This window comes from Phalacrocorax aristotelis, chromosome 17, assembly GCF_949628215.1.
Source record: "Phalacrocorax aristotelis chromosome 17, bGulAri2.1, whole genome shotgun sequence".
Lineage (NCBI taxonomy): Eukaryota > Metazoa > Chordata > Aves > Suliformes > Phalacrocoracidae > Phalacrocorax > Phalacrocorax aristotelis.
The window spans coordinates 3,502,085-3,515,199 of NC_134292.1; the positions used below are offsets into that span (position 1 = coordinate 3,502,085).

At 43.8% G+C, this 13,115-nt stretch overlaps 1 protein-coding gene across 11 annotated transcripts in view; it reads right to left on the reverse strand.

Moving 5' to 3' along the window:
• TNC (tenascin C) overlaps positions 1–13,115 on the reverse strand; it is a 72,442-nt gene that overhangs the window by 38,621 nt on the left and 20,706 nt on the right. For 9 of the 11 annotated variants that reach the window (XM_075112273.1, XM_075112284.1, XM_075112278.1 and 6 more), the window contains exons 2-8: positions 8,114–8,706; positions 5,865–7,178; positions 3,833–4,096; positions 2,897–3,012; positions 2,654–2,810; positions 1,756–2,025; positions 440–625 (exon numbers count right to left, since the gene is read on the reverse strand). In XM_075112273.1, coding sequence (XP_074968374.1) covers positions 440–625; positions 1,756–2,025; positions 2,654–2,810; positions 2,897–3,012; positions 3,833–4,096; positions 5,865–7,178; positions 8,114–8,576 — 2,770 coding nt within the window. In that variant the 5' untranslated portion in view covers positions 8,577–8,706. The remainder of the gene's footprint in view (positions 1–439; positions 626–1,755; positions 2,026–2,653; positions 2,811–2,896; positions 3,013–3,832; positions 4,097–5,864; positions 7,179–8,113; positions 8,707–13,115) is intronic. The other 2 variants (XM_075112275.1, XM_075112276.1) reach the window with 1 other exon arrangement.

Below are 13,115 nucleotides of genomic sequence, written 5' to 3' on the forward strand. Positions count from 1 at the left end.
TCTGCCAAAGAAACACAGGTAAACAACCATATGTCATGGAGAAAGTACCAATATCTAACCTTGCAGGCTGGTAAGGCAACATGTAGGCACACAGACAAGTTGCAGACTGGCATCAGTAAATACCATCCTTAGCACAGGCAAAAGCCTTTTGAAGCCATCTCCACAAAGACATGTAGCTACCGAGAACTCAGGGAACTGACTGGAGGGATTAAGAGATGCACATGAAAGTGAAATGACCACACACCTTCTGTTGGCCAGTTATCCATCTGCAGGTGTGTAAATATATATGTATTTTAACTTAACAGCTTGTTCTCAAAATCCATAACCTCTGCTTGTACCTCTTATGTATAGTGACCAAAGGACATTTTTTCACCACACTACTGTGCCCTAGGGTGATGGCCGCAGCACGGCATTAATGACAACCTCTCCGTTCTCCTACCTGTGAGTGTAGCTCTGGTTGTTGCCTGGCTGCCCTTTGGCACTGTGATCTCAGCATGGTCTCCACCAGAGATGGGAGCAAACTTGATTCGATAGTTATCAATATTTGCATGGCTGTTCTTCCACTCCAAAGTAATGCTATTGTCTGTCTGTGACACCCGCTTCAGGTTTCTTGGAGCATCCAAGTCTGTAATCAGTCAACCAATAAATAAATATTAAATAGGAATAATTCTCTTACGACAGCATTCTCTTATAACAGTACTTCTTAGAAGGTGAAATGATCCATAAAGCTGAAGTTATGTTTCCTCTGACATGATACCACTATATTCTCAATTACATCAAGCAGATTTCTTTTAGCATGAAGTGGAGAGTTCACTAGCTTTGGGAAAAAATTGGTGGAAGAAAGTCAACTTTTACCTCCTGAGACAAAAATAACATTTTCAATTTTAATAGTTATTTTTATTACAAAATAGGCTTGTGGAAGAACATATTTGGATGAAAATACTATTTTTCCTTTATAAATACCTCCACTTTCAAAATAAAAGAGGCTGATAACAAAAAAGAATTTATCATCCCTAGAATTTCTGTTCAGTCAATATCTTGCATTCATGGCTGAAAGAAACTCAAAACAAAAGTCTCAAAACAAAAGGTGAATATTAGGTAGAACTTCAGCGGGCTTTCCCTGTTCATACCTACAGCAGACTCAAATCCTGCTCTGAATGAACAACTACATTTTGGGATGAAAAGGGAGGTAATTCTCTATGTACCATTTACTCAGCTCCCTTAATGCATCAAACACTGATACCATGCTAAAGGACCCAGACTTTCATAAAGCATTCCCAAGATCACTAAGGAGCAAAGTAAATTTATAAAAGCACGACAGAAAACATTTGCAGAACTGAGGAAGGAAAAAAAAGCAAAGCTCTTTGCTAATCTATTATGCATTTAGACAAACAGAAATAAGGTCTTGGAATAGGAACCATGGAAGATATTTAGCTTAGGAGACAAACAAGTAACCCAGAGGAACCGGCTTCCTGAAGCAGAGATTTATGGTATGATGCGTAAAAGCTTCTAAGTGACTTAATAACATAATTCCCATTTTCAAAATACATTCAGATACTTGGGGGTCTAAATATTTTGTTGAGCCAGTAAGGTATACAAGGCACAGAAAAACACTTTCAGGTACCTCTATAACAGTGCTGATTCTGTGTTGATGCAGTAACCATGGACTCAAGCAACATGATGCAAATAGCACAGGAAGATTGATGGTGATTGCGTTACCCTCCCAGCAGCTTGGATTGGTATCCAGGCTCTTACCTGTGACAAAGACTTCTTTCATAGGGTCGCTTTCCATTTCCCCGCGACGAGAGATGAGCATCACTTCATACTCGGTGTGTGGCCTCAGGTTTCCAATAGAATACTGGTTTTCATCTTCATCGAGGTCAATGGTTGTCCTGTCCCCTGGAACGTCCTTGGGGCCATAAGTGAGCTCTATGCCTTCAATTTCAGCCAAGGGTTTGGACCATGTGATAAGAGCTGTGGTGTCTGTGACATCCTTTGCCTCAATGTGGCTAGGGGCATCAAGCTCTGTTACAAAAAGACAAAAAGGTGTTTTTTTACAGAAGTCTTGCCAGAAAAATCATACATGTTCTTGTGCTTTTAATTGCTGATTCAGAGCAAAATTAAAATGAGTGGCTTCTACCAATTGAAGCTTATCTTCAATTACTTTCTTCCTTTACTTTCTGTAGTTGTAGAAGAAAGTGCCAAATAGAGTCAATTCATCAGAAGCAAGTTCATCAAAATTAATTAACATCAGAAGCTGCCAAAGGAAAGACAAGCAGGAACCCTAAGAAGTTCTCCATCTGCACAACAGAAACTCTCCTTTAAATAATTTCTTCATGCAAATATCACCAGGATGAAAGAAATTCCAGTTCCTGTTGAAGTACATTTTGAAAAAGAATAGAATTGCATACTGCTTGCTACCTTCCAGCTAAACATAAATTTCCTTTCATCTTCAAACAGGTAATTTGGCAAGGAATTAATTTCTTCTCGTGTATTCTTCATTAGCAGCTCCACTAATTTCTTTCCCCACCTCACTCCCCCCATCAATTCAGAGTATAGAGCTTGGCTTTCTCTTTGTTTAAAAACTCCCGAGGTTACACCAAACAGCGGTTGCTTTATCGGTGGCACTACATCAAGTTCAGGTTGAGCTTACTTGTGGTTATCACTCTGGATAGTCCTGGTCCTCTGGTATTGTTTTTCACAATATGAAGAGATACATTATACTGTTGCCCTGGTGCCAAACCTGGCTGCATATAAGATGTCTCTGGCCTTTTTAAGCTGCTGGTTATATCTCCGTTATCATCCTTTTTCTGTAAACATGGAAAAATCAGTTAGTATAAATATAAAAAAATCCAGGATCTTTCACTTATATATGGCCTCTGTACTGCCTCCTTACCATATTATGGAAGACCAGCTCCCAGCCATCAAATGAAAAGTTCAGGGGATCCCACTCCACCTGGACAGATGTTTCTCTAACAGATTTGAATTTCAGACCTTCTGGAGCAGGCAGATCTGTGACAGGAAAAAAAAAGCATGCAATTACCTGAGCAACAAGTTCCAGTAAATAGGGCACTGAGGGTGGGACATCTTTCCACCACTATAAATATCTGCTGTTTAGGTATCTGCAGCTGAGATGTTTAAACCCTCTTCACAGCCAGTTATTCTGTCTTTGGAGAAACATTCTTCTAACCTGCTTTAGATGTCACCTTACAGTAAAATGAATCTTGCCCTAGAACTCTCTATTTTTGCTCTCTTGAAAGAAGCCTAGTGTGGACATTTGACGTTAGGTGAGATGAATCCTGCCCTAAGTCTCTAAAACAAGCACAGTGACAGAAGTCAAAGATTATGTTTTGAGGCTGGGGTGTTTAGATATGACTGCGATGTGCACAATGCAAAAAGGAAGATTAACAACAAATAGGCAGACAGAAAATAAGTTGTGGTAAAACACACTGAAGATGCAGAACAAATATAACCTCCATTTTAGTCGTAACAGTTCGAATCCAAGTAATTTCACATTGCTCTTTTTCACACTGCTACATTTCTATATTTTTTCAGGAAGCAATACCAGATTTTTAAAATGTACCTTATTGTGAACAAGTCAAGGGCCCTAATTTACGAAGACCCTGTGATATTCCTTGGGAGGCACTGCAGAGAGCAGAAGAGCTAGTGAATTGAACTTTTAACACAGTCATTGGTTTTGGAAAACAATAGAAAATGAAAGTGTAGAAGGCTGTCTTTGTCCAGAATAGAAGATGAATTGCAAATAGAAAATACAAAAGGAGTAATACTATAGAATAGACAAAAGAATGAATACAGGGAATAGTAAACTCACATGTTGCTACCCTGGCACTGACTGGAATACTCTTCTTGTTTTTAAGGATTGCAAAGACACGGATAAAGTATTCTACACCCGGCTCCAGTTCATGAATAGTGGCAGCTGTCTGGTTTCCTGGCACGGTGAACTGCATATCCAAGCCGCCGCTGCTGGTGGGGACATAGGTGATGAGGTACTCAGTGACGAGATTCTCATGCCTCCATTCCAGATTTACGGTTTTATCTGTTATATTTGTCACAGTCAGCTGAGTTGGAGGAGACACTGGGAAGGGGGAAAAAAAACAAAACAAACTTATAAGAAGTTTTCAAGGCTCACACAATAATGACTTACCCAGTTTCACATTTTCCCGGGAGCAGTTTAAAAGAATTTTCTAACAAACAGGGAATGGGGGAGCCATGTCACACAAATTAACTGCTTGAAGAAAGGGATGTTCAGCTGATGAAGACTACAGACATTTCCAAAAGTCATGGGCCAATTTCTACTCTCACACTTGCACACAACCTTTGGCTGACTGTATCCCAGCTCCTCCTCTCATGGCTACTGCTCAAGACTACTATAGCTGGCTCCCTAGGGATTCAGATGTTTAATTCAACTGCCAGCAACACATGATTTTATAGCTAGAAGTCCTGGGGTTTGGATACACAGAATTGCACAGATTTTCCAAAGTAAAATAAAACATTATTATTTTTGTAAATACTTTCAATAGATGACTCCACATTAGCACACACAAGAGAACAAAATGTGGCTCGGGAGTCTTCCAGAGGGAGGAGGTGAAAAATGGGAATTTCTTTTCAAGGGTTTTCATTGTCTTTTATAATGTTCCCAACCCCAAAGTATTCTTTGATTACTCTACAAAGTCTTAGTTCCTAAAGAAAACTACCTCCTTTATAGCGTAATGTCTGTCATTATCTAGCTGCCAAAATTTTCTATCAATTTCCCTAAAGTCAGTGGTACTGGGAAACTAAGCATGTGGCTTTATAGCTAAGTTTCTGCTCCAGCTGATTCCACGGTTTTACTATAAGCTTTGTCAGATCTAACACACACACACACATATATACATAGACACATATATAACATTTATAAAATCAAGCTTTACTTTATTTAGAAAAATCTGTTTGGCCAATTGAGAGATAGCCAAGGTCCCTGTAATAATCCTGAAAGCTTGCACTGCAGTGTTTGCAACATCTGGCAATGCCATTGTGACAGTTGTCTCATACACATCACTCAGGTCGTTGCTATTTTCTGTGTGTGTCTTGCCTCCACTACACCCTCTGCCTCCACCAGGGCTCCAGCTCAGAGATCTACCTCCACAGCTGAGCCCTTGGGGTCTGTCAGTGTGTATTATCAGTCCTGGGTGTTTCATTTCCAGCCCCTACAATACTGATGGAATTGTAAATGCAAAAATGCAAACCTCTTTCTCACCCATCCAGCATGAGACTGGGAACCAGCATCTGGCTGTAAGAAACATTTGATACACGAACTCTTTATTCACTGACATTCATTATCCTGCATTATCTCCTTCCTGCAAAGACTTATTCTTTAGTCAAAATTCAGCCCATATTCTTTTGACTATTGCTGGTGAATACCTAGTGCTCGATACATCTCTCTCTTCTCCATAGCTAGAACAGTTTCTTTCAGATGCTTTTTTTTTTAGCATCAAGAGGTACTATGAGAAACTGAAAGGTCCTGGTGACAAATCCCAGCCAGTGCCAGCTACAGTTCTGGTGACATTGTGGTAGGAGCAACCTTGGAGATAACAAATGGACTGCATCACCATTATCAGCCTGTTGGCTTGCTGACCACCAAAAGTCACCAGCAAACACTACACTACATAGCCCTGAAAAGTAAGGGAGGCCAAGATCTTGCTACTGGTGTGGTTACTTCTCTGATTCAGCTGTGTGGACTATGATAAAGAGGAGCGACAACAGGGCCCAGATATATGGAAAAGGTTCACAGAGCCTCTGAGGCTACTAGATGGGCGCAGGGAATTACCATGGGGAAGAAATTCAAAAGGAACATTGCAACCTACCATCAGAGCAGTCATCCCCCATGTAACCTTCGTCACAGACACACCGTCCGTCGATGCAGCGGCCCGCATTGTTGCAGTCGTTGGTACAGGACCGTTCACGGCAGTCCTCCCCGGTGAAGCCCTCGTGGCACACGCAGCGCCCATCAACGCAGCGCCCACGCTGGTGGCAGTTGTTGGGACAGGACAGCTCCCCGCAGTTCTCCCCCATGAAGCCATTGTCACACTCACAGCGCCCCTCCACACAGCGCCCACGGTTGTTGCAATCATTGGGGCACCGCAGCTCCCCGCAGTCCTCCCCTGTGTACCCCTCGTCACACACGCACTGCCCATTGACGCAGCGCCCACGGCTGTTGCAGTCGCTGGGGCACCGCAGCTCCCCGCAGTCATTCCCGGTGAATCCCTCGTGGCACACGCACTGCCCGTTGATGCAGCGCCCGCGGTTGTTGCAGTCGCTGGGGCACCGCAGCTCCCCGCAGTCCTCTCCAATGAATCCCTCGTGGCACACGCACTGCCCGTTGATGCAGCGCCCGCGGTTGTGGCAGTCGTTGGGGCACCGCAGCTCCCCGCAGTCCTCGCCCAGGTACCCCTCGTGGCAGATGCAGCGCCCGCCCACGCAGCGCCCGCGGTTGTGGCAGTCTTTTGGGCACCTCTTCTCACTGCAGTCATCCCCCACGAAGCCCTCGTAGCAGATGCACAGCCCGTTCTCGCAGAGCCCGTTCCCATTGCAGTTGTTAGGGCAGGTCAGCTCCCCGCAGTCCTCCCCGGTGAAGCCCTCCTCGCAGAAGCAGGTCCCGTTGATGCAGCGCCCACGATCAAAGCAGTCTTTGGGGCAGATGAGCTCGCTGCAGTCCTCACCAGTGTAGCCCTCATCGCAGATGCACTCATTGTCCACACAGCGCCCACGGTTGTGGCAGTTGTTGGGGCAGAGGGGCTCGCTGCAGTCCTCACCGGCGAAGCCCTCGTGGCACACGCACTGCCCGCTCACACACCTCCCATGCACGCTGCACCCCTGGGAGCAGAGCTCTTCGCTGCAGTCTGTGCCTACGTACCCCTCAAAGCACACGCAGACTCCATCCACGCACTTGCCTTGGTCGTTACAGTCAGCCGGGCAGATGGCCTGGCTGCAGTCCTCGCCGGTGAAACCTTCGCTGCAGATGCACTTGCCCTGGGCGCAGAGGCCCCGGTTGAAGCAGTTGTGTGGGCAGTCCGGTTCGGAGCAGTTGGTGCCTTTCCAGCCAGGCTCACAAATGCAGCCACAGATCTCGATGCTGTAGTTGCCGTGTCCGCTGCAATAGGGTGTTGTGTCCAGGCGGCCTGTACCAATGATCCAGAAAACCCGTTACTCCCCTCAGCTCTGGGATGAGTTAGGCCAGCGTGGCGCACACAGCCCCAGCTCCCTGCACGACATAATTTCCAGAATCACCGAAGCTTTTGAATGAGAATTCTTCCTTCTTTCTCTAGTGAGATTTAGTTTACCAGGAACGCTTTAATTTGCAGCAATGCCAGGGAAGAGCCCCTGCCAACTGCTCGGTAAATGAGCATGCTGGATTCCTCTGCCCTTCTCAAAATCCTTCTTCCACTGACTGAGCAGCTTTCCTGACTGCTTCATTAGGGCATACACCATGAAGCATTATTCACCAATTCACTCCAGAACATAAAAAGCCAGGCAGCATGCTGTATCATCAACTGTGAGACTGGCTCTGTGCTCGGAGGAACAGGCTACTACTGAGAAGACCTGTGTGTTCTCTCTTGTATAACCAGTCTCTTACCTCAGTTTAAAAGAAGGCAGAAGGATACCCTTTTTCCCCCTTCTCTAACTATTGTTGCTCGTCTATTGCCTTATGTCCTGCTGTATTTTCATTGGTCTCTATTAAATAAAACTTGGAAATGAAAACAGTTACATTGGTAGCTTACTCAAGGGGACAAAATGTGGAGCCAAGAGCTTGGATGTCATGAGTTTTAATCTTAACTCCAACACAGATTGTCACCGTGCCCGAGTGCCGTACATGCTCAGCACCACAGCTACAAAGTGGCCCAGGCAGGCTTCTGACCCACAGATTCATAAAACTGCAAAATTGTGAATGAGTGTATCTTGCAAGCTGGCCAAATACATTCCCAGTTTTGATTATGTTTCAAATTTAACAGGTTGACTTTTGCTTATTCTTGAAACAGATTTGAGTATCTACTCTAAACAAGACCTACAGCCAGCACAAGAATTTCCCCAAGAGCAGCTCCCCAGTCTGCCTTACCTTCTACTGCCTGGGAATTGGGACAGCATCCAGCTCCACTGGCACACTGCTCCCGTAGGGAGGATACCAGCCCCTCCAGCTCCTCTAGTCTGCTCAGCAGATCCTTAATGTCCGGGGCAGCTGCACAGCCACAAGCTCGGCGGGGAATGTTAATACGGTGTGTGAAGACAATCTGGTTCTCCTCATTCACCGTGTGCTCCTCATAATTCTTGACGGGCTCAATTTCTGCCTTCAGGTCTGCATCACCGCTTGCTGAATCCAGGTCCACAGAGCAAAGGGAGCCAACAGGCAACTTAATGTTGTAGACATGGTTAAAAACCACAGGCTGATTATCCTCCGGCAAGGTCACGTTTAGCCCAGTCTCCCGCTTCTGCCGGATAATTCGCTTGATGAGTCCACCACTGACATGCTGGTACAGCAAAGTGAAGATCGCACAGGCCAAAACCTGGGTGGGGAGTCCCATTGTGGTGTGCAGCTCCTTTCCAAAGCTGATAGAGTCTTATGTATGTTTGGCCTTTATAGTCTGGAGCAGAAATTGAAAAGCCAGTTCAAACCAAGTTGGATATCCTTTCCTTTCCTGGCTTGCCTGTTCCCTAGAAGAATAAGGAGCAGCATAAGGGATGAACCGCAGCTACACCACGCAACAAAAGGCCTATGACACTGAATGCATGCTGGCATCCTTAAAGAACATGGCTGGGGTGCTGCTCAATGTACAACCTCACTTCACCCAAGCTGCTGAGCTTGTTCTTATATAAAATAACAGTGCATTACCTTGTTTTTCAGCATCTCAGTGTGCTTGTGAACAAACTGTCACAAGACATGAGCCTTGAAGGAAGCTACTACTATTTCCAATTTAGAGCAGGTATAGTGCGATATGGAAGGTTTAACTGCCTCAAGCAGAAGACCAGGGCAAAGAAGCCTGTTGAGTGTCATCTCAGCTGAGAACACTACTTTCAGATGGAGGTAGGTAAAATAAATATCTATTCTGTTATGATTCGACTAATGTTAAAAGTCTGTATTTCCTTCACACATTAGTCCACCTCTTGAAGGCTACTGAAGGCTGGATCATGTAAGAAACTCAAGAAATTGTCTAAAGGCATATTGACACTACTGAGCTCTTTGCAGCCCTTTTCCACATGCTTTAAAGTATTCCAATTGCTTGAGAATCTGAACTCCAGGGCTTGTAGCCCAATAGTAGCCTTCACTATACTGGTGATTTATTGACAGCGTGAAGATAATTGGAGCTCTCTGGAGAACACCGCAGGATGAAGGTTCTGGTGTCAGCGCTTGTACCACAGCTAGCAATATTTTAGCATAGAAGTAGTGAGATGCAACAGAAGATGAGACTCAAACAAGGGAGACATGCTGCAGGAAACAGCAGTAGAAATACACGTGTGCACACAGAAAAAGGGAGAGGAAGAGAAAGAAATCCTTTGATCATCTAAGTCCTTCAAGAAAGAGAGAAAGCTTTGCGTCAATGCAGGTGTAAAAAGATCTTTTTAGCACCCAATACACCTTTTCACTAGGAAACATTTCTCACTGTCTGATCTTTCATCAGCTATAATACAAGAGCTCGCTTACAGTTACAAGCACCTGGCTAGGCTGTACACTTGTACGCTGTACTAACTCTTCCTGAAACTTATTCAACTAGCTTCAATATTTCATCTTTCTCCTCAGTCTGTACTGGTTCCCTTCAAATGATATGAGCCAGGGGAGCAAAAAGACTTCTATTAACTTCCATGCAGAATCAACCCTTGGGCATGCACAGTGAGAACCAAAAGCAGCTAATGAACTGACTAAACAAGTGCACCTCATAAATGTCATCTTAGCATTTGTTTTCCTTTCTGCTCCCAGAAAAGCTTGGTTAAACGGTTAGGTCAGCGACTGTGCTTTCACTAGGTGTAAGCTAGTGAAATGCCAGTAATGGAGGAAACAGCAATTTCTTCTCTAAATAGCACGGTTTTGATGATAATTCGTTTGTCAGATGGGAGGCTAGCTTCCTCCATCCTTCTCCTTTCCCTGAAATGTAGAGGTCATTTTTTCCCCGTGCTATCCCAGCTGCTTTTGTGAAAGAATGACACCAATACATCAGACATTTTACTGAAGTGAATTTTTTTGTAGACAACGTTGAGCTCACAAAGAGTGAACTTCACCCTTTTTATTGGGGAATAAATCAGAGGTAAACAAGCAGCAGTGGAGGCTTTTTTCTTTTCAGGGAAAAGCATTCAGCCCTAAGCCATTTCTAACACTTAAACCATTTGTTCAAATATGTGCGCTACCCCTGTCTGAACCAGAAGAGATCACAACGTAGTTCATAAAGAATAACACAGACAGATATGGTCCAGGTCTCCTTTGTGACTCAGGCCAACCCCTAAATTGGGTTGCCAGTTCATGAAACATGTCAGGACAGCATTTGAAGTGGGATTTTACTCTCAAGCACTCCCACTTGGGGTTTGTAAATTGCTTTCCATGCAGTGATACACTTTTTGCCCTGATCAAGGTTGGATAGCTACAATTGGTGCCTAATCCTCAAGTAATTATTTAAGGGACAGGCTGCTTGACAGAGGCATCCACCAAACTGGAAGCAGCTTGGCATCTAATTCTCACTGAATGTTAGTGAAAGACGAGCACCTTTATGACTTCTTTACGGCTTTTGTAAATCCCAACCTACAAGAATGTGGGCCTTGCCCAAACCAAGAAAATTGATTGTAATTTTTCTGCTGAGTACCATGAGTTTACATATCATTCCATGATGGTACAAACTGTGGTTTTCTAAATATGCCTGGAAAATGAAAAACCTGTTTCTGACAAGAGCCACTGCCACTATTACCTTCTCTATTGGTGAAAGCCACATGAACACCATTACTTTTACTGGATACTCATTGTAGTAGAACAGCCAAACCTCTCAGCCTACACATGATACTGGAAGACTTAATGTATCTTGGCTGACATCCTTTTGAAGTTTATGAAGAAGCATTGTGGTGGTCTAGAAGTATTCACCACTGTCTGATCTGTGACCTCTGTGTTTTGACACCTAGGGTGATGTCTGAGCTAGTTCAGATCAGGTGTTTCTCATCTGATCTGCCAAGGACCCAGCATGATTAGCTGAACTCCACTCCTAGATCACAGACCTACAAAAGAAGACACCTTCACATAATTATTTATACATTAGCCATAGTTTTGGCCAGAAGAACAAAGATGACATCCTTCATCTTTCCAACTCCCATTCCTCAAACATATCTAAACAACAGCTCAGACCACAACGGACCACCCAAGAGCAGGCCGTTCTAGAAATAAATGGAAGCCACAGCAACTGTCAGGCTCTGTTGTTCCTTTGTTCTTCCCCATCTTCTTCCCTTCAGAATGGCTCATGTAGATGGTATTTTAAATGTGCCTCTTGGAGACATCCTTCCTGTATTTTCTTTGCAGACATTAGCCGCTGGATTATTTACAGGCACCTAAAAGTCTTACAGCAAGAGTTTACAAAAGACTGTGACCCTTCCCATGATGAGTTCGGCCTTGCTGCAATGCATATAAAAGGAGCTAGGTGATTTTTGTAGCATCTCTCTCAGATATTTTGAGAGGTTTGTATGACCAAGAATGTGTCCATTTTTTACAAGCAGTTTGTCTGATATGGAATATTACTTATCCTAATAAACTGTGCCCCTCATGTCTTCCTGCTGCCCTGACTACAAGGCAACTGCTTCAAAAATCTTGGCAATGATTGTATGGTTGGTCTGCAAAATATTCTGCTTGTCACACAGAACAATAAAGTCTAGAGCTTGTGTTCTTCCACTCTGATCACCGGCATCTTCCCACAGCCATCACCCTCATTGGGCAAGAGATATCTTTCACCTCTCTCCTGTTCCCTTAGGCACAACCACAATACAAATAATAACTAGAGGTGCTGTGGCCTCTCATACGTGTCTTAAATCTCTGCAATCAGGACTGAATTCCTGCAGGACTGAATTTTGCAGTCATGTCACGTAATGAGCTTCCTACTGGCACCAGACAAAAAAGTAGATCCAAGAGTGAATCTCTGAGTCATCTGAGGCCTGCTATGCACATCTTTGCTTCCAAGAATGCTTAGGCAGCCTACCCGTCTGATGAAACCTTGGCTCACTAACACTGGATGCACCAGCTATTGTCGTAAGAGGGTTGGGGGTTTTTTGGTGGTTTTTGTTTGTTTGTTGGTTTGTTTTGTTTCGTTTAATATTGTACAGGATCTCTAGAGCCCGTAAACTTAACAGGTAATATATCTGAAAATGTTGTCTAGGTGCCCAGGATAGAAATGTCAGTCTCTCTGATAAACGTGTTGTCTGTATCAATGCGACAGGGGAAGAGGGCATTTGGCAATGGCTCAGCCATTGGGGCAATAGTAGTGTTGAAAGTTTGAAAACTCTGCAAGGAGAGTTGGGTTCAATTTCAAATCAGAAGAGTACGAAGATAATACACATTTTTTCATCCCAGACACAGGCTAAACTTGCCGTCTGCTCTCTACTCCTCAGTCTTGGTTGGCTCAGAGCATGTTACTATTCACTTTAGAGTTTCTCTGGCCTATTAAAAAAACTAGGGACAATGAATTGAGACACTAATCATGGATGCAGTACCAGCTAATGCAGAAAGACATTCAGGAAAAAAAATATTTCCTTGTCTTGTATAAACACTAAGTGTAAAAGATGTTATCCTAAGAGAAGAAAAAAAAAGGCCATTCATAGAAAAACAGTCCTTAAGAACCTGATCACTAGCTAGCAATACTCTTAATAATATGTGGTGGAAGTAAGACGGACTGTCAATAGCACAAAGGAAAGAAATAATTTTCATTTCCACTCCAACCCTTTCATCTGAGGATCCGAACGCACATCATAGTCTGGCTGTCAAAAGGTGAAAAAATGTTAGGGCTCTTTTTTTGTTTAGATATCCCCCACCCTATACCCACCTTCTGACATCAGAACTTTTCCAGGACCCTTCCATTTAATTAGAAACTTTTTTCTTAATATGA